Genomic DNA, 26,873 nt, shown 5'->3' with positions numbered 1-26,873 from the left:
TGTGGTGTGGCAGAGTTCTCTCACCACCCATTCAAGCTGTTCCTGTTGATCCCTGGGCCAAGGAGTCTGGAAACCACCCCCTCTTTGCCATGGACCCAGGCACCCAACCCCACTATTTTGCCCTGTGGCTGCTGCTGCAGATCTTTCATGTGGAACTTCTAAGTTGTTGGACTGGGACATTGTATCACTCAGTCTTTCTATGGCTTCTGCCCCTCTAAGTTTTGGCTAGAGTCATAATTTGTATGCTTTTGAAGTCTTTTGGGGCATGAGTTTCTAGGAATTCCTGCCTCCATGCTGCCATCTTGGCTCTGCCCAGGACATGAATTCTCAGTTTTATTCTGGAACCCAACTTTGATTTTCTGAAGGCCTTGGGGAACAGCTGGCTTTGTGCTTCCCTCCCCAGCCTTGGCTCCAGGCTGCTGAGGCTGCAGCTGCCTGATCTGGATCTATCTGATTATTAAATGAATTACTGGACAGCACTGGTCAGTAGAAATTTTGTGAAAGCATAGTCAGGGGGCCAGTAAAAGAGAGACAATCTCAGCTGAAGAGATTCTTTCCTTAAATATAAACAGTTATAAAAAACAACAAAGCAAAATATGAAAATTGAAGTTTAGGTACACGTATCATAATACAATTATTGTTGTTGGCTAGTAGAAAATTAAATAATTTATATTGTAACTAGCTATGCATTTTCATCACTCAGGTGGCTAAAACTAAGAAAATGAATTCAATTTCTTGGCAATTTTTGGCATATTGTATTTAATGAAATTTATAAAATATAAAAATTTCATATAAAGTCTTGCAGATGATAGTAATCATAGAGGTCTTATAAGGTCTTGTAGAATATTTCATAATAAATACTTATAATTATTTTACAGTTAAAGTTTTTAACCTCATACTTAAGGATTTCATTAATACAGGTAGAATAAAAGTTCATATTTTATGATTATATAACATGAATTTAAATTTCGAGCAAAAATTTGGATAAAAGTTAACAGAATTAGCACTTAATCTAAATGATATTTTGAGTTTGTTAAATTACCTTGGGGATTCACAACATATTTTTTTTTTGGTGTTGAAAGGGGTTGAATGAACAAAGAAAATAGGTACTACTTTTTGGTGTCATCCAATTTTATCTCCAGGACAAGTCTAATATTTAATATAAACCTCTTCATAACCTGGGTCCTTCCCCCTTTTCCAGGCTCCTTACTCATTATTTTCTCCATGCACTCTTTCATTCAGCCTCACTGGCCTAATTAACAGTTCATTATATCTGATACTCCATTTGCCATCTCCATATCTTGACACTGGCTACCCTACATGCTTTAGGATGCTTCCCTTCTCATTTTCACCTCTCAGTTTCCCTGACTTCCTTCTAGCCTCAGCTTAAATTTCATCTTCATCAGGAAGGCTTTCCTGGAAAGCACTAGCTGTTAGTGCCTTCCATCTATTCTACCATCTTGTATATGTACCTTGTGAATCATATGTTGTGTGTCCCAACAGAATGTGAACTCTTTTTTTTTAGGTTTTTTTTTTTTTGGCAAGGCAATGGGATTAAGTGGCTTGTCCAAGGCCACACAGCTAGGTAATTATTAAGTGTCTGAGACCAGATTTGAACTTAGGTACTCCTGATTCCAGGGCCGGTGCTCTATCCACTGCACCACCTAGCTGCCCACAGAATGTGAAGTCTTGAGAAAAATATAAGTATTGGCTTTCAGTATTTGCTGAAATGTCAGTCTATGTGAATATTATAGTCTTAATTAGGCTATTATATTTCTGAGAATTAATTCTGACTCCTCCTTAATTTAAATAAATTCTAATGAGAAAAGCAACCTTCTGGTAGACCACCAGTATATAATGACTCAAACTTGGTACACCTCTCATCAAAAAATAAGAAGTGAATCTCTCAAGTCGCCTGAGAGATTACACTGTACTGTGATGATATTTCAGTTTTTTTTTGTTAGGCTTAATGAAACTTTTTACATATCATGGTTATTTTCTAATATTAGAGGTAGCTAGGTGGCATCATGTATGACACGTTAGATCTAGAATCGGGAGGACCTGAGTTCATATCTAACCTCAGACACTTACTAGCTGTGTAGAGAAAGCTAGGTGGTGAACTCAATTTCTGAGTTAAAATCTGACCTCAGATATTTGTTAGCTGTGTGACCCTGGGCAAATCACTTAACTCTGGTTGCCTCAGTTCTGCATCTGCAAAAATGAGCTGGAAAAGGAAATGGAAAAACACTCCAGAATCTTAGCCATGAAAACCTCATATGGGGGCGGCTAGGTCGTGCAGTCGATAGAGCACTGGCCCTGGAGTCAGGAGGACCTGAGTTCAAATTTGATCTCAGATACACCTAGCTGTGTGACCTTGGGCAAGTCATTTAAACCCACTACCTTACAAAAAGCTAAAAAAAAAACCCCTCATATGGGGTCATGTAGAGTTGGACACAACTAAACTGACTTCTACCTAGCTTAGTTTCCTCATAATTTCACCTATTTCTCAGGATTGTTGTGAAAAAAAAAATGTATGAAGTACTTTGCAAACCCTCAAATACTACATATATGCCCCTCAACATTGACTCCCTACTTTGTAACAAAGAAAAAATAAATAAGTACAGTAACTAATAAAATCAGACCACTTGATGAAGGATGCAATATTATGAATTCACTATGATCTTTTGGCTCACTTCTAAGAAAAGTTTTAATTCTTCTCCTAGATTAGGATTAGTAAATGCATTATTGAGGTAAGAGTCAAAGATAATTATGTGCATGTAAAATAAAAATTGAAAAAAATCAAATACAAAAAAGTGAGCTCTGATATAGCAGGAATTGTTTTGTTGCTTTTTTTGTATCTCTACACTTAGCATAGTGCTTGGCATGTCATAAATACTTAATAAACTTTGATGACTGACAGATTGAACTAAAAGTATTTGCTAAATTAATTGGATGAAGAGTGAGATGGCTTGGGAAATCAGGAAAGGTCTCTTATTGGAAGTGTCATTTGAACTGGGAATTTCAAATGTGAGCCTTCCAGGTGTAGGGAACCACCTGTACCAGATAAGCAATGGAATGCTGTGTACTAGGAACACTAAATAGTCGTTTGCTGGGATGTAGAGTGTTTGTATGAGATCAACCCAGAAAGATAATTTAGTGCATGAATGTGAAGGGCTTTAAATGTCAAACAGAAGAATTTTTGTTTTTATTTAGGAGGCTAATTTACTTCAGTGTATAAAATGCAAAGAAGAGTATGCACATGCATTAGTTTATATAAAATTTATTTATTTGTTTTTTATTTATTTACTTATATTTTATTTAAGAAGCCTGAGCAAAGGAATAAATACTGGCCAGTAATTTCAGAATACTGATTTGGCAACTGTATGGAGAATGAAAACTGCATGGAGGAGAGATACTGGAAGCATGGCAACCGATAACAAAACTATTGTAATTGTAGATGAAAAGTGATAAGGGACTTAATTGGAGTGGATATAGATGTCAGAAACATTATGGATTGATAAGACTTCAAAGCTAATTAATTGCCTGTGATTTGCCCAAAATCACACAGCTATTTAGATACTGATTTGGGATTAGAAACCAGATGTACTAAAGTTTTAATTAAATGTTTTCCTCACTTTTCTTTGCTACTTCTTATTACTTTGTATTTAGTTATTTTATTATTTGTATTTAATTTCTTTATATTTATTATTATATCTTTATTTTTATATTTATTACATATTAATATATTATTTTTGAATTTTATTTATTATATTTATTCTATGGAAGTCTATTTATCCCGTAATACATACATACACATATATATGTGTGTGTGTGTATATATACACACACACATACTTAGCTATGTTCTTGATGTTTTCCTGATTAGATATAAGCTCTTGTGAACAGGAACTTTGCCATTTGTTATATTTATATTCCTGGTGTTTTTTACAGTGTGAGTTCACACTAGCAATTAATCTACAGAAATGATTGAAATGTCATAGGAAATATAAACTGTTCACAATATAATTGGCCAAATAGGCTTACAAGAAACACTTATTAGATGTTGTTACAGGTGCTGTCCTGAGGTAGTTTCAAAAGTTAAAAAAGTCATAATTTGTCCACATAGAACTCACATTTACCATGCTGGATGGGAGAGATTAGTTGGATGCTATGGCAATAGCCCAGGACAGTGGTCATGTGAGTAGAGAAAAAAGGACTGGTGTGGGAAATGTTCACTGTATATTTGAGGAAAGCTCTTATGTCTCTCCTCTCCCTTTAGATCTTTATCAGACAAATGATCTCTAATTTCCTCCATCATTTTTCATGAAAAGGTAAGAAGAATTCAAAGGAATAAGCATTTAAGTAATGCCTTAGCACTTTGATAAGTGCTTTTGCATGAGGCACGTGCTGTTATTATCTCCATTTTGCTGTTGATGTATCCCATAACTCAGATACTGGCTGGATTTGAATAACCAACCCAGGTGTGACTTGAAAAGAATGAATGACAGTGGGAATGTTACTTCCTTATTCTATTAATGCTGTCCAAGATTGCAAGAGTGTTTTTTGGTTACTTATGATGATATTAAAGTCTGATAAAACATCAAAGATTTTTTCGCCTGTAATTCTATCATCAGTTTTCTGACATCTTGCACTTGTACATTTGTTTTCTTTTGTTTACCTCAAGTAAATGCAGGACTTAAGACATAAGATACTACATTTATTTTTTTAACCTTCTTAAATTGATCTAAGTTTGGTCCATGTGACAATATCTTCAACTTTCAAGTCATTCATTCAGTGTCCTTACTTTCCTTTCTAACTGTATCTTTATGTGGTTGTTTAGTCATTTCAGTTCTGTCCAGTTCTTTGGCACCTAATCTCTAATCTCTAAAATCTCTAATTTTATGACTCTTTTGTCTTCATAATTTTGCAATTGATAATGGTTCAGTAGTTATCTTTTGGCATTTTGGGGGGGGGGGTTATATCTAAAGATATGATTATTCTAAGCCTGGGAACTTAAATTCATTTAAATCAAATAGATCCTCTGCTAGTACTTCACCTATCTGGGTTTCAAAATCTTAATTGTTTTACCTTTTGCCATTTGAAGATATTTCTCCTTGATAGTGAAGATGCAAGCAAATTTGGAATAAGTTAAATAGTTCTACTTTCTTTGTATGTTGGATTTTATAAAGCTAGTTTCCTTCTTTTTATTTTTTCTTTAGTTATCTTTTGAAGGGCATTCCCTTAGTATAGGAAGGAGAGAACAGAGGTGCTCAGAAATAAAATATTGTTTAAATGGTTGGAAAATTTAAGTATTTTTCTTGTATGTCAGTGCTATACAAGTTAATCTAAGAATTATCTGTCTTATTCTGTATTTTAAAAATGAGGAAAGGGGGCAGCTAGGTAGAGTGGATAGAGCACCAGCCCTGGAGCCAAGAGAACCTAAGTTCAAATATGACCTCAGACACTTGATACTTATTAGTTATGACCTTGGGTAAGTCATTTAAACCCACTGCCTCACAAAAGAACAAAAACAAAATTGTATGAAAAAATGTTTTATTATCTGTCCATAAGCAAATATTGTAGAACAATTTGTTGGTATGGGTTGGCTAAAAGTGAGTCTAGGGTCAGGAAGACCTGAATTTAAAATTTTACTTCAGACATTTACAAGCTGAGTGGCCCTAGGCAAATCAATTTAACTCCTGCCTCAGTTTCCTCAAGTGAAAATAGGAATAATAATAGTGCCTATCTCCTAGGACTGTTATGAGGTTCGGATGAGATATCTGTAAATTGCTTGGCACAAATTAGGCACCTAATAAATACTTGTTCCTTCCTTCCCTTATTATCAACAGAATTTTAACAAAATTGTTTAATTTACAGAATTTTTAACATTAATTATTCAAAGATTTCATTGGATTTAATATATTCCTTTCCTCTTTCATTTCCTTGACATTGAAGGCAACTAGGTGGAACAGTGGATATAGACCATTGGCCTTGGAGTCAGGAGGACAGGAGTTCAAATCTGGACTCAGACACTTGAGACTTACTAGCTATGTGTCCTTGAGCAAGTCACTTGACCCTGTTTTGCATCCATTCAGTCATCCTGATTCATATTTGGCCATTGGACTCAGATGGCCCTGGAGGAGAAAGTGAGGCTGGTGATTTAGCACAGCCCCCCCACTTAAATCCAGTTCATGTGCTTGTCATGGCATCACCTCCCTGATGTCATGATCTTCCAGAATGAAGGACAAACATCAGATCTTAACACTGAAAGATATTTTGTTTCTTTACTTAATGCTGCAGTGAATCTCTGATTTCATCAATGTGTATATTCCATTAAACAAAGCATTTCACATCTCATATATGCTGGCTCATCTTGGACCACAATTTTTTATGTCCTTAACATAAGATTGCCATTTGGGAACCATCTTAAAAACTCAGTATCTCGTGGTGGCTAGGTGGCTCAGTGGATAGAGCACTGGTCCTGGAGTCAGGAGTCCCTGAGTTCAAGTCTGGCCTCAGACACTTAATAATTACCTAGCTGTGTAGCCTTGGGCAAGTCACTTAACCCCATTTGCCTTGCAAAATAACCTTTAAAAAAAAAACAACAAAATTCAGTATCTCTTTCTCTTGATAGCATGAGGATACCAGTGGAGTAAACAGATATTCTTCAGTTATCCTTTACCTTCAACCTATCTTCTTTTTCAGTCATATAGTTCTTTCATGATATTCTTTTTACCTCTTATTTCTAAATTCATTGCAATGTCTGCTCCATTTTCCTTATGTGAAGCTTACCTTCAGAGACTAGAGTGTTTCATGATTCCCAGTCATATAGCATTTCTATGGAAGTACATTGATGTTAAAAAAAAATGGAACTCTTTTCCAGGGAGAATTTTAGGGTCATCAAAAGAACTTTACAAATTTCCAAATATGATGCAACCTGCTCCCATCTTATAAATTTGAGGATCCAATCCATTGTATGATAAGTGGTGCTTGGCTAAGGTTATGCTTATGGACAGATGTTTAAATTAAACATCCAACTACTGTCATAGTCTGGACAATAGCCTAGTTCATTCACTTGTTTTTTTCTTTATGATTCCCATAAACTTCTCTCTTTCTGAGAATAGTTGTATTTTATTTCTGAATAAGTTTGTTTCCTTTTTATATGGGGAAAATCCTGTTGTCCTGTTATCTAGAATTAAATGTAAGAAATAGCATAAATATTAAAAGAAGACTACATCTTTTAAAAAAATTAAAAATATCATCTAAAAATCTTTCTCATCCTTTTTTATTAAAAAGTACTTTAAAAATTAATGTTTAACTTAGAAAAATGAATTTGAGAATGCATGTATATCATTTTTGGTGATAATTTTGCTTTTTTAGTGGCACAGCTGAGTTGTTTGCCACTTGTTCCATGGAAGATATTCGAATCTGGCATACTTCTTCCAACCGAGAGCTATTACGGATCACTGTGCCCAATATGACCTGCTATGCTATTGACTTCATGAAGGATGGCAAAAGTATTGTTTCAGGTAATGTTGCTGTAGTCTGATTGAGATTCAGACCCATACCATAGATTTGATTATTAGAGTTTTTAGTTCTTTTTGACTTCTACAATATATTTGACCAAGAAAAGTCCTTTACCTGTTGTTTGTTTAAACCCCTTTTCCAAGTCCCATTCTTGTAGGAAATAATTTCAAACAAGGCAGCTGTGAGCATTTTCATCTCCAATGACTGGATAACTTTATCTGAGTGTCCTTTTTGCATCTGAAAACTCCACATCTGAAACTGAACTCATCACCTTACCTCCCTTACTAATGTCATTATTTCTGTTCCCAGTTATTAGAATCTCCGAACTAACTTCCCTTTGCCTAATGCCCCATAACTAATCAGTGCCACATACTCTCAATTGTTAACCTCTCTCTGTTTACACTGCCAGCTTAGGGATTTATTACCTTTCACCTGGAATACTGCAATAATATTCTAATTGTTTTTCTAGTCTCCATTCTCCAATTCACCTTCACAGAGCTGCAAACTATTCTTCCTTAAAGACAAAGACTTGTTGATTCCATATTGTGCCCCTGCTCAAGAGCTTATTTTTTTAAATACAGTTTACTTTTTGTTAATAAGTACTAATTTTCTCTTGCTCCCACCTCCCATCCATTGAAAATTAAAAAAAAAATTAAACACATTATTCAAGGAAAAAAAGTTCTCACACTGGCTGTATTTTTAAAATGTGTATCTCATTCTGAATCCTGAATCTATCACTTCTTGATCCAAAGATGGATAGTAAACTTCATCATCAGCCTTCTGGAATCATGGTTAATTGTTTGCACTGAGTTCTTAAGTCTTTTCTTCAGTTGAAACTTAATATTAACTGTGAGAATCTTCTGTTTCAAGTGTGATTTCTTATGAGCTACAGATTGTTCTAATTTCTAATCCATTCTACCATCCTCTTCCATTCTATATTTAAGTTCACCCTAATTGAATTCAGCTACAATCATTAACTGTATTTTCCACTGTCCTATTCTCTTATATTTTTCCTTCTCCTTATTTCACACTCCTCTTTATATAGTAGAAGGTAGTAAAAGAGAATGTGTGTTCAGTACTAGTGTCTTCTGTTTCCTTGTTGAATATTTCTATACCCAGATATTTGTGTGTGTGTGTGTTTATTTATATTCTCCCCTTCTTTGACTAGGTCAGATAATGGTGAGGTTCAAGTAAGATTTACTCCTCTCTTATTAGACTGCCTCCTTGACTTCTAATAAGAGATTTCAATAAGACATTTGCAACATCTCTTCATATTAGAGTGCTTGTTTTTTGTTTAGTTTCTTATGATTGTTCATTAGCTTTTTTATGTTTCTCTTTTTATCAAGAATTCTTGGAAATTCTCTATTTCATTAAAAATTCATTCCACAAAGCTACTTCCATAGAATTTTCTGGATATGTTATTCTTGGCTATAAGCATCTGTTTTTTTGTTTTTCAGAATGTTGTGATTCTGACTGTAATTCCTTGGAACTTGAATTCTTTCTTTCCATCTATTAGCAGTGTTTTTCTTTAAACTTTGGAATCTAATTATGATGTTCCCAGGAGTTTTTATTTTGGGGTTTCTTTCAGAGATATCCATAGGATTTTTTCCTATTTTTCAACCCTGCCCTCTGGCTCTAGAGAGCTAGGCAATTTTCTTTTGAGTTCTTCATACTGAGTTCTTTAGGCTCTAGTTTTCATCATGGTGATTTTTTTTGTTTGTTTTTTGCAAGGTAATGGGGTTAAGTGACTTGTTCAAGGTCACACAGCTAGACAATTATTCAGTATCTGAGACTGGATTTGAACACAGGTACTCCTGACTCCAGGACCAGTGCTCTATCCACTGCACCACCTAGTCACCCCCATGGTGATTTTTAAATATTTTTAAAATTCAGTTGTTTTTGGTATAATATAATTTATATCTTTGTCTATTTTAAAATCTTTTGACTTTGTTTTTAATTTTTCTAATTGTCTCATTAACTTCTGTTTAGTCCATTCAAGTTTTCAGGGAGTTTGTTGCTTGAACAGGGTTTTAAAGTTCTTGTGCCAAGTTGCTAATTCTATTTTTAATTCATTCTTTGATAACTCTATTTTCTTTTTCAAATTTCCTCTCATTTCATTTATTTTTTTAAATTTTATTTATTGAAGGCAATGGGGTTAAGTGACTTGCCCAAGGTCATACAGCTAGGCAATTATTAAGTGTCTGAGGCCAGATTTGAACTCAGGTACTCCTGACTCCTGGGCTGGTGCTCTATCCATTGTGCCAACTAGCTGCCCCTAATTTCATTTATAACAATATTTTTAAAAAAGTCTCTTCCTCCATTTTTTTCCAGAAAATCTACTTGAATTTGGACCCAAGAATTTTTCTTGAAGGCTTTGCTTATAAATATTTTGAAGCAATTCTGTACTTTTGGATTTTTGTCTTGAGCATCTCTTTTGCTAAAATGCTTTTTATTTATTCTTCCAACCTATTTCTTGTCTTTAGGCTTTATGTTAGGGTTGGTTTCTGCACACTTGGTGAGGCAACATTTGGATTGAGCATTGACACTTTCTGAGGATTGTTGAATATTGAGTTATTACAGAATTTCAGGGACTGCTGAGGCTGGAGACCTGCAAGTTTTCAGTGCTCTGAAAGTGATCTGAACCAGTGCAAAGTCTGATCACTCTTTTGTTCTACATATCAACTCCTCATTTCACTGATGAGGAAAGTGACTCACCCAGGGTCACATAGTTAGTAAATGTTGAGGCACTATTCCAACTCAAGTTTTCCAGACTCCAACTCTCACTTTCTATCCATTACAGCATCTAGCTTTCTAGCATGATTGCACACCAGGATATTCTTCACACATATATCCTCCATCTCTCTCTCTCTCTCTCTGTCTCTGTCTCTGTCTCTGTCTCTCTGTCTCTCTCTCTCTCTCTCTCAGTCGTCATATGAATGTGTGATTCTGTTACTTAAATTTGCTTTTATTTTTTTTTTTTGCTTCAATTTCCTATAATCTGTTGTTGTCCCAGGAGACAATACTGAAATTACCAAAAACCTCTTAAATGTCAAATCTGGATTTTTTTTTCAGCAGGTATTTAGTGGACAGTCTAGGAAAACTTTAGGAGATTAATATATGTGAGGCGAAAAGGAGGGGAGTATGATTTTTGAAAATTAACAGTTCTTAGCCTTTGGCTCTCCTCACCACCCCCTCCCTATATCATCTTCCAAACTATCTCTTATTTATATTTTATGTGATTCTATGTCTTAAATTGAGGTGAAATTAATTACCTTGTTTGCAATTCATTTCTTTGTTCCCTTAGCTTGGAATGATGGTAAAATCCGTGCATTTACTCCAGAGACAGGTCGACTGATGTATGTCATAAATAATGCTCACAGCATTGGAGTGACTGCCATTGCTACTACAAGTGACTGTAAAAGAATCATCAGTGGAGGTGGTGGAGGGCAGGTATGGTATTTGAAGATAATACTGTTTTGAGGTGATGTAAGTAAGTATTTAATTGTTTTGATGGACACTATGAAGTGCTTGAGCTATTTCATATGTGTAAATAAAATTCTTCTCAGAAGCAGGATGTTGAATAAATTTATATATGAGATTTAGGAGAGTAAGAATGGCAAAAAAGAAGTAAAAAAATTGGCACCTCAACATTATTTTTGAAGTTTCAATCTCATGGGAATTTTTTTCTCTCTAAAAGCCCTGAAATTTAGATACTCTGCTTGCAGGAGACCAAATGGACCCAGACTTAAATCATGCCCTTTGTCTGAGATTCAAGATGTTAGTTCTTTGCTCAAGTTCACCACAAATTTTTCCAAATCTCATTTGACATTTTAAAAAGATGTTGATTAAAACAGCTTAACTTTGACACTTACTGGTTGTGTGACTATAAGCAAGTTATTTTCCTAGGCCTCTATTTCCACATCTGTAAAAAGGAAATAGATTCATATTATCTAGCTTTTATATTTCTATGATAAAAGTACTTCATAAACTTTATGTGTTATTGAAATATGAGCTATTATTTTTACTCCTCTTTTCCTTTGTTATGGGAAAATAAATTCTCATTGATTTCATGTAATAGGTAACTGTTGCTAATTAAACTAATCACAATGCTTAAGCACAGATTTAGGTTTCAAAAAAATAACCCTGAATCCAGATTGGGGTTCAAACCAAGCCTTAATAGAGAAAAATTATGTCAGAGGGACACAGGAAAAAATTTTAAACATAGAATAATGTTTAAATGTCATAAATGTCACACAGGTCTAGTCAAGCAGGATCATTTTCACATGCTCTCTCCAATATCATGAATGTTAAACAAACTAAGAACAAGTTAGTAAACAAATTAAGTTACAGACCTAAATAAAGAGTCTGAAAAAATTTACTCTGTAATGCTACAAGGCTACATTTAAAGAATTCACAGTAGATTATTTGAGAAGGAGAAATTTACATGTTACAAAGTTAGCCAAAGGGTAGGAGCTAGAGGGATACTTTCACAAATAAAGTAAGCTAAATTTCCTAAAGGATTTAAAATTTTCTTAAATGTTATATTTCCTTCTTCTCTTTTGATTTCTTATCTCAGGAATGTCACTTAAAGCTGCCATTAAAACTCCTTGTTTTAACCACATAAGGTTAATATTGGCAGGATGATAGGTTTCAGACAGCCAAATATTTTAGCAAAATGGCCATAAGCCCAAAATGTAGTAATAAAAGGAAAAAGAAATTTTTTTTTTGCAAGGCAAATGGGGTTAAGTGGCTTGCCCAAGGCCACACAGCTAGGTAATTATTAAGTGTCTGAGACCGGATTTGAACCCAGGTACTCCTGACTCCAGGGCCAGTGCTCTATCCACTACGCCACCTAGCCGCCCCAGAAAAATTCTTATAAATTATTTTTTATCTCTATTTGTTTCCTAATTATCTGATTCTGATAAGTCAAGTTAGCATTTCCTCAAAATCTTTTTCTTGTCAGTCACTAAACTTTAGACTTGCTAAGGGGAACCAAAGTCCCTCTGTTTTTTTATCTAAAAGTCATCTTTGGGGCTGCTAGGTGGCACAGTGGATAGAGCACTGGCCCTGGAGTCAGGACTACCTGGGTTCAAATCCGGCCTCAGACACTTAATAATTACCTAGCTGTGTGGCCTTGGGCAAGCTACTTAACCCCTTGCCTTGCAAAAACTAAAAAAATAAATAAAATAAAAAAATAAAAGCCATCATTGTCACCACCATGTCATCATCATTGTTGTCATCATCATTGTTGTCATCATCATCATCGTCTTCTCATCTTCTTCCTTCTCCTCCTCCTCTTCCTCCTCCTTCTTGTTAGGACCTATTTATATATGTAGTTCCCGCTCACAGTAGTCTTTCCTGCCTCTGAATTTGTGTGTGTGTGTGTGTGTGTGTGTGTGTGTATAAAATGTATAATGTACATATATACATTTGAGAGCTAGGTGGTGCAATGGAAAGAGTACTGGTCGTGGAATCTGGAAGACAGGAGTTCAAATCTGACCTCAGACACTTGACTCTTTTTTTTATTTTAGGTTTTTGCAAGGCAAATGGGGGTAAGTGGCTTGCTCAAGGCCACACAGCTAGGTAATTATTAAGTGTCTGAGACCAGATTTGAACCCAGGTACTCCTGACTCCAGGGCCGGTGCTTTATCCACTTCACCACCTAGCCATCCCAACACTTGACTCTTAACAACTGTGTGACCTTGGGCAAGTCACTTAACCCTGATTGCTTCAAATCCAAGGTCATCTCCAGATATCCTGATTCATATCTGGCCACTGGAGCCAGATAGTTCTGGAGGAGAAAGTGAGGTTGGTGACTTAGCACTCCCTCACTCAAATCCAATTCACATGCTTGCCATGGCATCACCTCCCTGATGTTGTGGTCTTTGGAAATAAAGGACAAACATTAATATGCATATTTATACATATTTGTATGTATATATGCATGTTATGCATTGATTCCTAATCAAAAACCTCCTCCTGTCTTAGTAATCAGAGAAATAATGTATTATGGTGGGAATTTGAATGAGAGTTTGAATATTCTTGTAAGGTAGGTTGCCCAAGGTCACATGGCTAGTCAGGCCTCTGAAGCCATATTTGAACTTAGGTCTTTCTGAGTTTCCAACACTTTATCCACTGCATCACTTAGTTGCCTATTCCTGGCAGATTCCATGAACCTAAAACAGAAAAATATTTAGAGGAAGAGAGTAATTCACAGAACATTTTCAGAGAATCAAAATACCCTGACCATGTTATATCTTGACAACACAGTCCCTCCTCCTGGTTCAGAAACTCATACTTTTCAGGCATATAAATGCTACAGATCCTATCCCAATAAGTAGGCAACCAGCTGATATATATAACAAACATGAACCATATGAATTGGACAAATATCTTCCTTTTCCCAATATGTAAGGGATAGGAGCTTCTGAAGGAAACACTAAGTAGGAGCTTCTAGACTGGTGCATTGTTGTGGTCAGAGGGACAACCATGAAGGAAAAGGGAAGCAGAGTACTTCACTGCCAGAATAAGAGCTTTGCCAAGGAAGCATAGAGTTTTGATCAATGGCTGCAACCACAGAAAGGCAGAACCAGTGCCTCATAAGGCACTAGAGGCTTATGAAAACCATTCTAAGATGCTGCTCAGACTCAGTCCAAACAGAAATACTGAAACTGTATCTGCATCAATGATGATAACTCTTTACTTTCTCCTTACACAGCAGGAACTTTATTAAATGTAGAGTCTCAATTTTGTAAAACCTGTACAGAACCTCTGAGGAAAAAAAAACAAGGTTCATTGGAATAGGCTAGTTCTTAGTCAAGAGTTCAGACCATTTTGTTTCTTTTACTGATTAAATAAATTTTATTCAATGTCTAATGCCTGGAGCCTGATAACCCTTTATTTAATAATGATGTGACCTTGGGCAAGTCACTTAACTTCTTCTCTGAATTTGTTCATCTATTAAATGAAGGGTTCTTTCCAGCCTTGTAGCCTATGGGAGCATGTGTTATTGAAACTGCTATCAAGAAAACAAATCACTTATTTTAAGTAGTAATATTTTAGTAGTATTTAAGTAGTAGGATATATAGTGATTAGCTCAAATTTTTATTATAAGATTTGACAGACAAGTCTGAAAATGATTACATAAAATTGTGTCAATGCTTTGTCTATTTAGACAATGGAGAGACTCAGTAAAATGAGATTATAAACTACTGTTTAAGAGAAATGGGAGAGCTTAATTCATTTTGTTAGAGATAAAGAAAAATAATTTCTAAGGGCAATTGGAAGAGTGGTTGGTCAAGAAACTTAGATGCATTTTTTCATCCATTTAAATAAAAATGGGAAAAAATGAGCATTTGAATAACTAGATTCTAATCCTGGTGCTAAAAGTTGACTGTTTAAGAGAAATGGAAAATTTTCATTTAGCTTATCAGTATTAATACCCCCCCGAGTTAAGGTATCATCACCAAGATTAGTCCTAGATTTGCTCTCAGATTAAAAATATAAAGTAGATGACAGGTAGCATAGTAGATAGATGGTCTTAGAGTCAAGAAAATCTGAGTTCAAATTTGTAATCAAATTCTTACTAGTTGTGTGATCCCATGCAAATAACTTCTCTTGTCTCAGTTTCCTCAAGTGTGAAATGGAGATCAGGGTTGCTATGAAGATCAAATGAGATAATATTTGTAAAGCTCTTAGTACAGTAGCATATAGTTCATAGAGAATATTTCATAAATCCTTCCTTAATTTTCTTTTTTTTCCTTCTATGAAACTTTATAATCTTATATATTTGAGCATATTTGAGTTTCTCAATTTAGTAACCACCTCAGAAATGAAATCTTTCTTCTTTGGGGGTGAGGATGAGGGGAAGGTCAGGACTTGTGATTTACTCAACTAGTTTATTGCAAATGTTGAGTTTATGGTTTTTTTTTTTAACTATTGTTTTGTTTTTGCTTTGAGGTGAGGGTATGGGAAATAGGCCCTCAATCCCAGAAATTAGCAGAAGCGCTAAAGGAGCACAAATCATCAGTGTCCTGTATTAAGGTAAAGAAGAATAATGAAGAGTGCGTCACAGCCAGCACAGATGGGACTTGCATAATTTGGGACCTTGTGTACGTACACTGTGATGGTGAGGATGGTGACCATGTGCCCTAAAAATGTAATGTTATGGTATAGGAGGGTACATGGATCTAGGCTTGAATCCAAGTTGGAAGATGATTCAAATCAAAGGATGTGACATAAGGCAAGTCATAGAACCCCCTATTGCCTCAGTTTCCTTGGTTATAAAATGAGGAAGCTGGATTGGATAACTTTTAAGATTTCCCTCTAGTTCTCAATCTATGACCTTATGGAAGCCATTCCACTGAGAAATGATCTATAAATGTTCAGTAGGATTGTTTTCACTATAATCTATTAGTTTATGGGAGTTATTACTAGGTTTTTCAAAGGCTTTTAGGATATGGGAATTTTGGAGGGAAATTATTTTTTCCATTAAAAAAAACTGCTTCTATAGGAAAGTCTTGAATAAAACAAAGTGAGGGGAAAAAAAAGCATCAACACAATGCACTCTGTTGGGGACAAAGAGAAATAATTGTTATGAACAATTGGAAAAACAGTCAAAAGGTTTTGAAACTTACATTAGATGCATTTTTCCATCCATCTGAGGATAATGGAACAAAATGGAAGTTTGGATAACTAGATTCTAATCCTGGTCCTGATTTTAACTTTGGGCAAATCATCTCATTTCTATGATCTTTAACTTTGTTATCTGTAATATAAGAAGTTTGGATTAGATATCTTTTATCTCTATCCGTCTAATTTCCCTTTGGAAAACTATTTAATAAGGAGATAGATGATTGACTTCCTTCCCTATATGATCATCTCAGATCAGGTGAGTCAAATACCTGGGTTTGAATCCTGATTTTGGATTTATTAGCTGTGTGGTTAGGCAACTCACTGAACCTCTTTGGGGTCTGTCTACTTTGCCTTATCTATAAAAGGTAGGGTTGAACTAGCTGATCTTGAAAGTCCCTTCTAACTTGAAATCTAAGATCTTGAGGTTTCTTGGGTTGGAAGAAATAATCCTGAGTTAGTCTGGTGCAGGAAGAGCAAGTGAATTCCAGAGCTTTTTACGGCTAGCTATTTTTCAGGCGACTGAAGAGGAACCAGATGATTCTGGCCAACACTTTATTTCAATGTGTTTGTTACCATCCAGAAGAGTTTCAGATTATCACCAGTGGGACAGACAGAAAAGTAAGTGTCATACCATCAAGAGACAAGATTTAAAGAGTTAAGCTTTATTACAGAAAGGCACTACTGGGCTATGACTAGACCAATTATTATTGCTATTATTTTCTGACTAAATTCAAAGGGAGAAAGACTAGATACGCCTAACTTCATAAATTGTCCCAATTCACCACGACTGAAACAAACAAACAAGCTTACTAATTGGAACTTCTCTAATTTATTACTGGGGATAATTGGGTAGGAGCTGAGAATCAGTTCTCTTTTACTATCCATAAAAACTTTATCACAGATCTTGCAGAGTTACTATTTTAAATTATGTAAAACTTTAGTTTTACACAGACCTTTAAAATCACCCATAGTAATTATTAGTTATTTTTTAAAAGTGCATATGATTTCTAAATTGCTCCTCGATTTTACAGTTTTCTTTAGACTGCTTATGATGCAGCAAGAGAACTTTCAATTAAATAAATCCAAATTAAACCAAAAATTCAAGATAAATTTAAATATATATAATAGAATTTAATGTTTTAAAAGGATACAACATGAAAAAAACCCCTCAAATATTCTTGCTGACTTTACTCCAAATGCTCTCCTAATTTTTGTTAATGTACCTTTTAAAGGTTTTTAAACAAAGAGATCCTCCAACAAACATTCTATTCTAATGCCTTTACTGTGATATCAAGATGATTTGAGTTCTTGAAGGTTAGATAGAATTCAAAGGCTTCAAGGACAGATCAATCCACTTTAGAGAGACTCAAAATTACTCCGTTAGTTGGTCAGTAAATAGTGAAGCTTTTCTGTTTGTTTTTTAATCAACTAATGAAATCTTCCATTTAAGGGACAGAATGATGGTGGAATCATATAGGTGAAGTCATGGCTTGTTAAAATGCTGAAACATTAAAAATGATTTCTTTACAATTTTTCCTTAATTTCTTTTATCTTTTTATTCTGTGCCACTTTTTGAGTAGTTCTAAGTACTTCCTTTTGTTAGAATATATTTTATAAGGCTCATATACATATTACTGCATGTTTTTTCATTGCCACAAATTCTTATTAAACTCTTCTATCTTGATATCCAGATTGGTTACTGGGAAGTGTTTGATGGGTCAGTAATCAGAGAATTAGAAGGTTCCTTGACTGGTTCAATCAATGGAATGGATATTTCAACAGAAGGAGTTCATTTTGTCACAGGTTAGTACTGGAATAAGAAAAGGAAGCAAATTTTTCCTTATTATTAGCAAGTTAGCCTGGAGAAGAAGTATTTTTGTAGCTCCAAGAAGAAGATAAATCAAATTCCTTTTGGAGCCCTGAAGCTCTCATAAAAATGAGAGTTCAACTGTCAGATATTTCCTGAGAAGGAAATACTAGAAAGATAACTCAGGAAAACAAGACTAGTAACAAGGTAAGAATGGAGTAAGATTTACATTTCAAAGGAATTGCTTTTATTTGGTGGGCAATAGGAAAAAGAGCTGAAGAATTGATCCTTAATAGTATACAAGGTGGTACATGGAAAGATAATTAGATTTGGAGTTAGAGAACTTGAATTTGAACCTCTGCTCTGACATTCATTAATGATCTTGAGTAAGTAAATTTACTTTTTGAGTCTTAACTTTCTCATATGTAAATGAGAAGGGACTAGATAACTTCAGATCATCTTTTCAATTCTAAATCTATGATCCCAATGAGAGAGAAGAACTATTTCACTTTTTTAATATTTCCTGTTGAATCTAAATATAGATTTTCCTGATGTCACATATCAGGTTATAAATGTACTGAAACTTTGGCATTAAATACATTGTTTTTAAAAATCAACTTTCCAAAAAAAGGCATTTATCACAAAAAAAGTTCCTATTAGGATAGAAGAGCATATTGAGTTCCAAACTTTCATTTTTTAGAACATTAATAAACTGATAAGTATTTAAAGTGACAGAAATGTTTTCTTACCTTTAAGTTAATCCTAATGTGCTATTTTTAATTTTCAAAACAGAGATTTTATTTCTCATCTCATTTTGTGTTTTAAGTCCATTCACAGAAAAATATTCTCTTTTGTAAAACTCCAGACCCACAGTTTCAAATGTGTATATTCCTTCATTTCAGGCGGGGATGATCATTTAGTCAAAGTATGGAGTTATAATGATGGTGAAGTGACCCATGTTGGAGTGGGACACAGTGGTAACATTATTCGCATGAAGATAAGCCCCCAAAATAAACACATCATTAGTGTAAGTACTGATGGAGCCATTTTGAGATGGAAATTCCCTTTTTCCTCCTGAATTAGTATTGGAACCTCTTGAAGGACATTATTCATACTCCTTATTCATCATTGAGCTTGCTTGAGCAAACGTATTTTAAGCAAAAATTTGTGCTCATTTCTCACATTTGTATGTTTGCTCTTTTGTTAAAACAATACTTGATTATATATCTATTTTTTCTTATTTCCTTTTAAATTTTGTAACATGGGATGATTCAGATATTTATATTTTAAACAGATCTTCAGGGAAAGAGAAGACATTTACAATGTAATTGGTTTCAATTTAAGGATTTTATTCATATTTTAATTATACATTTATTACAAATAAAAATCTCATTGATTGGTTTCCTTTATAATTCCTGTAAGGCTTTGTAATACCTAACTTCTTTCTGAGTAATTATCCTCATGGTTCTTCAATTAGCAGTGCTGTTGCCCTTTAAAAATCTTGATTCTCAATTCTTAATCAAAACTCACCATTGTCAAATAGCAAAAACAATGGCTTTCTGATCTGTATATTGTTGGGGATATTTATCTATTAGATTAAATATTAATTTCACTAATTTTTTTATTATAGGTGATAAAAATTTTCCTCATATACTTACCTAATAGGAAGTAGAATCATTAGAAAGAACATTAGATGAAGCATAGCTGTCAGACAATCCTATACTGAGAACTCTTCTACAAGACTATGTAAAGTCCTTTGAAAGCAGTGATCATTTGATTTTGTCTCTGTAATCTAACCCCCAATGTTTTGCACATAGTAGATGCTTAATAATTATTTGCTGAGTTAAATGGATCTTAGGCTTGGCAGGGTCAAGATAGGAATCTCATAGAGCTCCAGGTTATATTGTCTTTTATCAAATAACATTTTTTGCATTAATTTATAGCTTACCACCAATGTTTCTTTTTCCTCAAACAGTAATTTATTCAGTTAAATTCAGTGTAGCAAATGTTTATTAGTAAAGCATTATGCTAGAGTCAGGGGAACATAGCTCTTACCCCTAGTGAAGTGATAGCCTAGATCTGAAATTCTTAACAAGAAATCCACAAAACACCAAAGACTTTATGGATAAATTTCAGGGAGGGGCCTGAAAACTTTGGATAGCGAAAAAAATTATGTCTTTAGTGCAATATAAATGGCTTCTTATGTAATCCTGTTTATTTTGTACATTTAAAACCATTATTCTGTCATGGAGTCATAGGTTTTATCAGATTGCCAAAGAGATCCATTACACAAGTTTAAAAACATCTGACCCAGATGGAGCTGGAATGACAGAAATGATGGTGATAGGTAGTGTGATAGACTAGAAAGAAGGCTGGATTTGGCAATTAGAGGCCTAATTTTGAATCTCTCCTTGGATTTTTATTTAGCTATGGGACTATAGGCAAGACTCAACTTCTCTGACCTATTTTTTTCTCCATAAAATAGGGATACTTTACTCAAAATATTGTTGTGAGAAAAGTCCTCTCTAAATTTAAAAGTACTATATTGGGACAGCTATGTGGTGCAGTGGATGGAGTACCAGCCCTGGAGTCAGGAGGATCTGAGTTCAAATCAGAAGGAACTGAATTCAAATCAAACACTTAATAATTACCTAGCTGTGTGACCTTGGGCAAGTCACTTAACACCATTGCCTTTCCAAAAACTAAAAAAAAAAAGTACTATGTCAATGTGAATACAATTTAGGATTCAATAACATACTTTTCTTTTTTTTCTTTATTCTTATTTTATACAAATAATTTTTTATACATTATAAAATATTCTTGTTTAAGAGTAAACATAATACCCCCCCAAGAAAATACAGACCTGCATAAATGATGAAGTAAAGGGGAGAGAAAAAATTAAAATTAAAAATAATAATAATAGTAGGTATGGCCAGGTGGTGCAGTGGATGGAGCACTGGCCCTGGAGCCAGGAGCACCTGAGTCCAAATCTGGCCCCATACACCCAACAATCACCCAGCTGTGTGACCCCATGCAAGCCATCCCAATCCCATTGCCCTACAAAAACCAAAAAACCCAAAATAAAATAAAATAGTAATAATAATAATAATAGTAGGGACGGCTGGGTGGCAGACAGATCACTGGCCCTTGAGCCAGGAGCACCCAGGTCCAAATCAGGCCTCAGACGCCCAACAATCCCCTAGCTGTGTTGCCCCAGGCAGGCCACCCAGTCCCATTTGTCCTGCAACACCCCCCCCCCCCCAGAAAATAATTATAATAATAATAAAAAATGTGCTTTAGTCTGTGTTCCAATACCACCAGCTCTGTTGTGGGTAGATCACATTCTTTAGGATAAGGCCATCATAAAAGTTACTTCCATATTTTTCCACCATTGCCATTGCTGATTGCAACTCCCTCCATTCATACTTCTCTACTACCATGAACTATATTTTCTCTCTCTTTTCACTCTGTCTCTGCTGTAGGGTAGTTGAGTGGCACAGCAGACAGATCCCTGGCCCTGGGGTCAAGAGGCACTGAGCCCACATACCACCCCTTACCCAGCATCCACCCAGCCCTAAGGTCCTGGGCAGACCCTCTAATCCTAGCCCCTTGTAAGAAGTAAATAAGAAAATGGGTTATATCTGACCACTCTCCCCCCATGGTCCATCCTCTCATCCATCATTCACATTCCCCCCCCCTTCCCCTGTCCCTCTTCTCTCCTTCTTACTACAGATGTCTATATCCCATTGAGTATATATGCTGTTTCCTCTCCTAGCCTCTTCTGATGAGAGCAAAGATTCCCTCATTCCCCCTCACCTTCCATATCATTGCAATAGCTCATTGTAATAAAGAAAAATCTTATTATATGAAATACCTTAGCCTATTCCTCCTCTCCTTTTTCTTTCTCCCATTACATTTCCCTTTTATCTATTGACTCCATTTTTACACCACAATATATCTTCAAATTCAGTTTTCTCCTGTGCTTCATCTATAAAAGCTCATTCTACCTGCTCTATTAAATGAGAAGGTTCATATGAGTATTCTCAGTATCATTTTTCTATACAGGAATACATGTAGTTCATCATCAAGTCCCTCATATTTTCCTCTTCTCCTCCACTCTCTATGCTTCACCTGAGTTCTGTATTTGAAGATCAAACCTTCTGTTCAGCTCTGGCCATTCCAACAGGAACATTTGAAATTCCCCTGGTTCATTGAAAGTCCATCTTTTTCCCCTGGAAGAGGACCTTGGGTAGTTGATTCTCGGTTTCATTCTAAGCTCTTTTGCTTCCAGAATATTATATTACAAGCCCTATGAGCTTTTAATGTAGTTTCTGCTAAGTCCTGTGTGATCCTGACTGCAGCTCCATGATATTTGAATTGTGTCCTTCTGGATGCTTGTAATATTTTCTCTTTGACTTGGGAGTTCTGGAACTTGGCTATAATATTCCTGGGGATTGTTTTTTTTTAATCTCTTTGTGGGGGAGATTGGTGGATTCTCTCTATTTCTATTTTGCCCTCTGCTTCTAGGATATCAGGGCAATTTTCCTGTAATAATTCTTTGAAAATGATGTCAAGGCACCTTTCCTGGTCATGACTTTCAGGTATTCCAATAATCTTTAAATTATCTTTCCTAAATCTGTTTTCCATATCTGTTGGTTTTTTTCAATGAGATGTTTCACATTTTCTTCTAATTTTTCATTCTTTTGGTTTTGAAGTATAGAGTCCTGATTTCTCATAAAGTCAGCAATCTCCCTGAGTTCTTTTCTTTGTCTGAAGAATTTGTTTTCCTCAGAGAGCTTTCTTATCTCCATTTCCATCTGGCCAATTCTGCTTTTTAAAGCATTCTTCTCCTCAATAACTTTTTGAACTGTTTTATCCATTTGACCTATACCGGTTTTTAACATGTTATTTTCTTCAGCATTTTTTTGGATCTCCTTAACTAAGCTGCTGACTTCTTCTTCGTGTTTTTCCTGCATCTCTTTCATTTCTTTTCTCAATTTTTTCCTCTATCTCCCTTGATTTTCAAAGTCTTTTTTGAGCTGTGTCATGGCCTGAGCCCAATTTCTGTTTTTCTTGGAGTCTTTAGATGCAGGAGCTTGTACTTCCTCATATTGAGATTGAGTGTTTTGATCCTTCTTGAGATCACAGGCAAAGTATTTATCAATGGTGTTCCTCTTTTTTCTCTGCTTACTCATTTCCCTAGCCTGTGCCTGGTTTTGGGGTGCTTCCTGAGCTTCTGAATATTAGTGGGATACCCCCACAAGGATCTCTGTGTGTGGGGCTCTGTCTTCCCTCCTGGTCTGTGAATGACCACAAGCACACCCCTCTGCCACTGGGCTGAGGTGGGGGGGGCCCTGTTGTTCTATGGTGGGGCCTAGACTGGAATCAGGATCTGAATGTGGTCAGAGCCCCAGAGTCCTGTTCCAGGGACAGAGGACAGAGCTAGGCAGTCTCTCTTCACTCCCCTCCCTAGGTTCAGAGCTCATGCCCTGGGGGCTCCTGCTTCCCGGCTCTGCCTGTTTCTGGTTCCTGGATCTGGGCTGCCCTGGCCAGGCTGCTTGTTGTGTGCCCTGAAGACTAGGCTTCACGTGCTCACTCTGGCAGGGGTTCCCCTCACTCTTCCCCCAAGTTGTACTTGGTGCTCCCCAGGGTGTTGGTCAGGAAACTGCCCCCGCTGCTCTGAGCCGAGGCTCCCAGCACCCCACGGCTGCCTCTGGGAGGCTGAAGTTCCTTTGCTCTGCCGGGCCTCCCCTCTGACCCCGTGGAGCCAAGCCTTTCTGCTCTTTTCCAGGTTACCTTGGGTTGGAGAATTGCCTCACTGTATCCCTCTGTGGGTTCTGTCTCTCGAAAATGTAGTTAGAGTCCTTGGTTTATAAGTTTTGCTCCAGAGCAACTAAGAGAGGGTCCTCTCCTGTTGCCATCTTGGCTCCACCCCCAATAACATACTTTTCAACTGGTAAGAACTTCAGCTGTCACCTAATGATGAAATTGAAGCTCACTTGTCACCCTAATTTGGGGTGATTCTTGGCAAAGATACTACAATGATTTGTCATTTCCTTCTCTAGTTCCTTTGAATAGATGATGAACTGAGACAGACAGGGTTAAATGTCACATAACTAAGAGTATTTGAGGCCAGATTTAAACTTTGGACCATGAATGTTTCCTAACTTCGAGCCTGACACTCTATTCATTGTACCACCTAGCCAGGAGAAGTTTTTTCAAAAAGCGCAGGTCAAAACCAAAGATGTCTAATGCTTCCACTATTGCATGAAATAGTGTGAGAAATGCCAGCTCTAGCAATAAGATAAAACATAAGCATTGAGAGAATAAGTTAAAGGGATAATGCTCTCTTTTGGATGCTGTGAGAAACTGAGTGTTAATGAAAAACTTCATTGAAATAACCTCAGTACCATAACAATGTATAAAATAAAAAAGAAGCCAAAAAATCATCATTGTTCCTAAATATTATAATGAAACTCAGCAAGTCCAGATGAAAAAGATTCCATTCAAAATAACTACAAAATTCATGAAATGTCTGGCATCAAACAGCACTCAAGATTAATATAAATTTAAATATATAACATTATTTACAGAACTAAAGGAGAATAAATATTGGAGAGCAATACCCATGGTTTGAGCATGCCAAAAGAATAAAAATTACAATACAATTTAATGTTGTATTAATTTAATTAATTAATGAAAAATACTACATGCTATGCTAAATCAAGATAGCATCTGGTTTCTTTATAAAACTAAAAAAAATTATAAAATTTATTTGATGATAGAAAGCACAACCCAGTTTTCACTATATAAGAGAAACAAAACTATTCATGCCTTGATGCCTTGATATGGCTACCATGAGGAAGTCAAGGAGAGAAGAAAAGATATATGTATGTATATATGTGTGTATGTAGTTTTGTATATGTGTATATAAGTAGTATTTTGTCATACAAAAACACTGAAAACAAAGAATGGCTCCTCAACCTAAAACAAATCATAGCATGTAAATGTAATCAAATGTTATTGCACCACATGAAACAACAAATATGAGGAATTCAGAGAAGTTTGAGAGGTTTATTTCTGCTGAAAAATGGAGAAAAAATATATACATTGACTACAATAATGTAAAAGGAAATAACATGAAAAGACATCAGAATTCAGAACAATGCAATGATCAATCTTGACACCAAAAGACTGAAATGTATTTTCCTCCTTAGGTTAAAGAGATGGTAGACTATTGGTACAGAATAAGGTAGGATAAGGTAGAATAGTTTTGGTTTTACTTTGCTTGTTCCAAGGGAGAATTCTATGGGAGGAAGAATTCTTGGTAAGTTACAGTGACAGGTTAAAAAATCCAAAAGCAGAAATCTTTAATTAGACCTATGAAGGGGGCAGCTTGGTGGATAGAATTTAGCCCTGGAGTCAGGAGGACCTCAGTTCAAATCCGACCTCAGACATTTAATAATTAGCTAGCTGTGTGACCTTGGGTAAGTCACTTAACCCCATTGCCTTGCAAAAACCAAAAAAAAAAGAATTAGATTATGATTTTGTTATCATAAAGAGAGATTACTTCTATTAATGCAGATTAGCACCCACTCTGCAATTTATTACCTGAGAAAACTGCTGAGATTATTGAAAAGTTAGGAGATTTAATCAGTTATAGATCCAGCATATCAGAGTTGGGACATGAACCCAAGCTGTCTTGACTCTGAGTCTAGTGGTCTAGTATACCACTCTGCCTTTGACTCATGTCAAATCAACAAACATTAAATGTCAACTATGTGTGGGAAATGCAAAGAAAAGCAAAAACAATGCCTGGTCTTAAGGAGCTCACAATTTAATGGTGAAGACACTGCAAACAATTATGCACAAATAAAATATATACAAGCTAAATTGAAGATAAGCAAAGGATAGTAGCAAAGGAATTAAGAAGATGACCACCTGTGACCCTATACATTTCCATTTCTTGTGATGTTATGTGCCAGAGAATTACAGAAAATTAGAATTTCCAAAAGAATACATATTATAGATAACTTAAAGGGGCAATAAAAGAGCATGATGGGTGAATTATGATTAATTATAAGGGGGTGCTATCAGAGAAATTGAGCTGGTCATATAGCAAAAATGCGGAAAGACTCATGTGCCCAAGTACTCCATATAATTCTAATAGAAAAAGAGTACCAAGCTCAGTGTTGTGCTGAGCATGTGGGAGGATATGGATGTACAGAATGTGCAGGCACAGATAGGTTGCAGATTGAATTACTAGAGGGACTATTTATACCTATGAGTTAACAGGTCCCTTGGAATATAGGCAAATTGAAACATGTTTAGAAGGCTACAGTTATTATAGAGAGAAATCTACCAAAAGAATCTACCATAAGGGTATCAATGGAAGGAAATAGTGATGTTAAACTTGAATAAGAGAAGCTTTGGTGATGCAGATTTTGTTTTGATGTAAGGAAAAACTTCCTAAAATTGAGCTGTCCAAAATTAGAATGGTGTCTCTTAAAAAGTAGTGAATTCTCTGTACTTCAAGTGAACAATAGATCACCATTTGTAAGAGAGTCCTGTTCTAGCATAAATTGAACTAAAATAACATGCATTTGAGATCTCTTCAAACTCTAAGATTCTTGTATTCTAGCATTGTTCTTAAAAGGTAATTTTTATTCCCTTAACCATACTTTTCACCCTATACCTGCTGCTCCACCAATTCCTTACTCAACAAAGCAGTTTTGATGGAAAATGTTGGCTCCACCAAGTAATGCTAGAAACATCTGAAGATAGGTAGATTAATTTCCTTACTTTGGGAATTTGAAATAAAATTTTTGATAATTTTTGTAACTTCAATGTCAAATATTAAACTTACTTTGTAACTATGTACATTAATTTCAATGTATGAAATTGT

The 26,873-nt window shown here is 35.4% G+C and overlaps 1 protein-coding gene across 1 annotated transcript in view; it reads left to right on the top strand.

Annotated features, from left to right (window-relative positions):
• CFAP52 (cilia and flagella associated protein 52) overlaps positions 1-26,873 on the top strand; it is a 73,151-nt gene extending 46,278 nt beyond the window's left edge. Inside the window, exons 9-14 of the mRNA XM_074225605.1 lie at positions 7,381-7,529; positions 10,832-10,977; positions 15,487-15,638; positions 16,677-16,779; positions 17,853-17,964; positions 18,871-26,873. Of these exons, the coding sequence (XP_074081706.1) occupies positions 7,381-7,529; positions 10,832-10,977; positions 15,487-15,638; positions 16,677-16,779; positions 17,853-17,964; positions 18,871-19,046 (838 nt within the window). The 3' untranslated portion in view covers positions 19,047-26,873. The remainder of the gene's footprint in view (positions 1-7,380; positions 7,530-10,831; positions 10,978-15,486; positions 15,639-16,676; positions 16,780-17,852; positions 17,965-18,870) is intronic.

This window comes from Macrotis lagotis, chromosome 2, assembly GCF_037893015.1.
Source record: "Macrotis lagotis isolate mMagLag1 chromosome 2, bilby.v1.9.chrom.fasta, whole genome shotgun sequence".
Lineage (NCBI taxonomy): Eukaryota > Metazoa > Chordata > Mammalia > Peramelemorphia > Peramelidae > Macrotis > Macrotis lagotis.
Note: the sequence above shows the minus strand (reverse complement) of the source record. Positions and strands in the feature narration are given on the sequence as shown.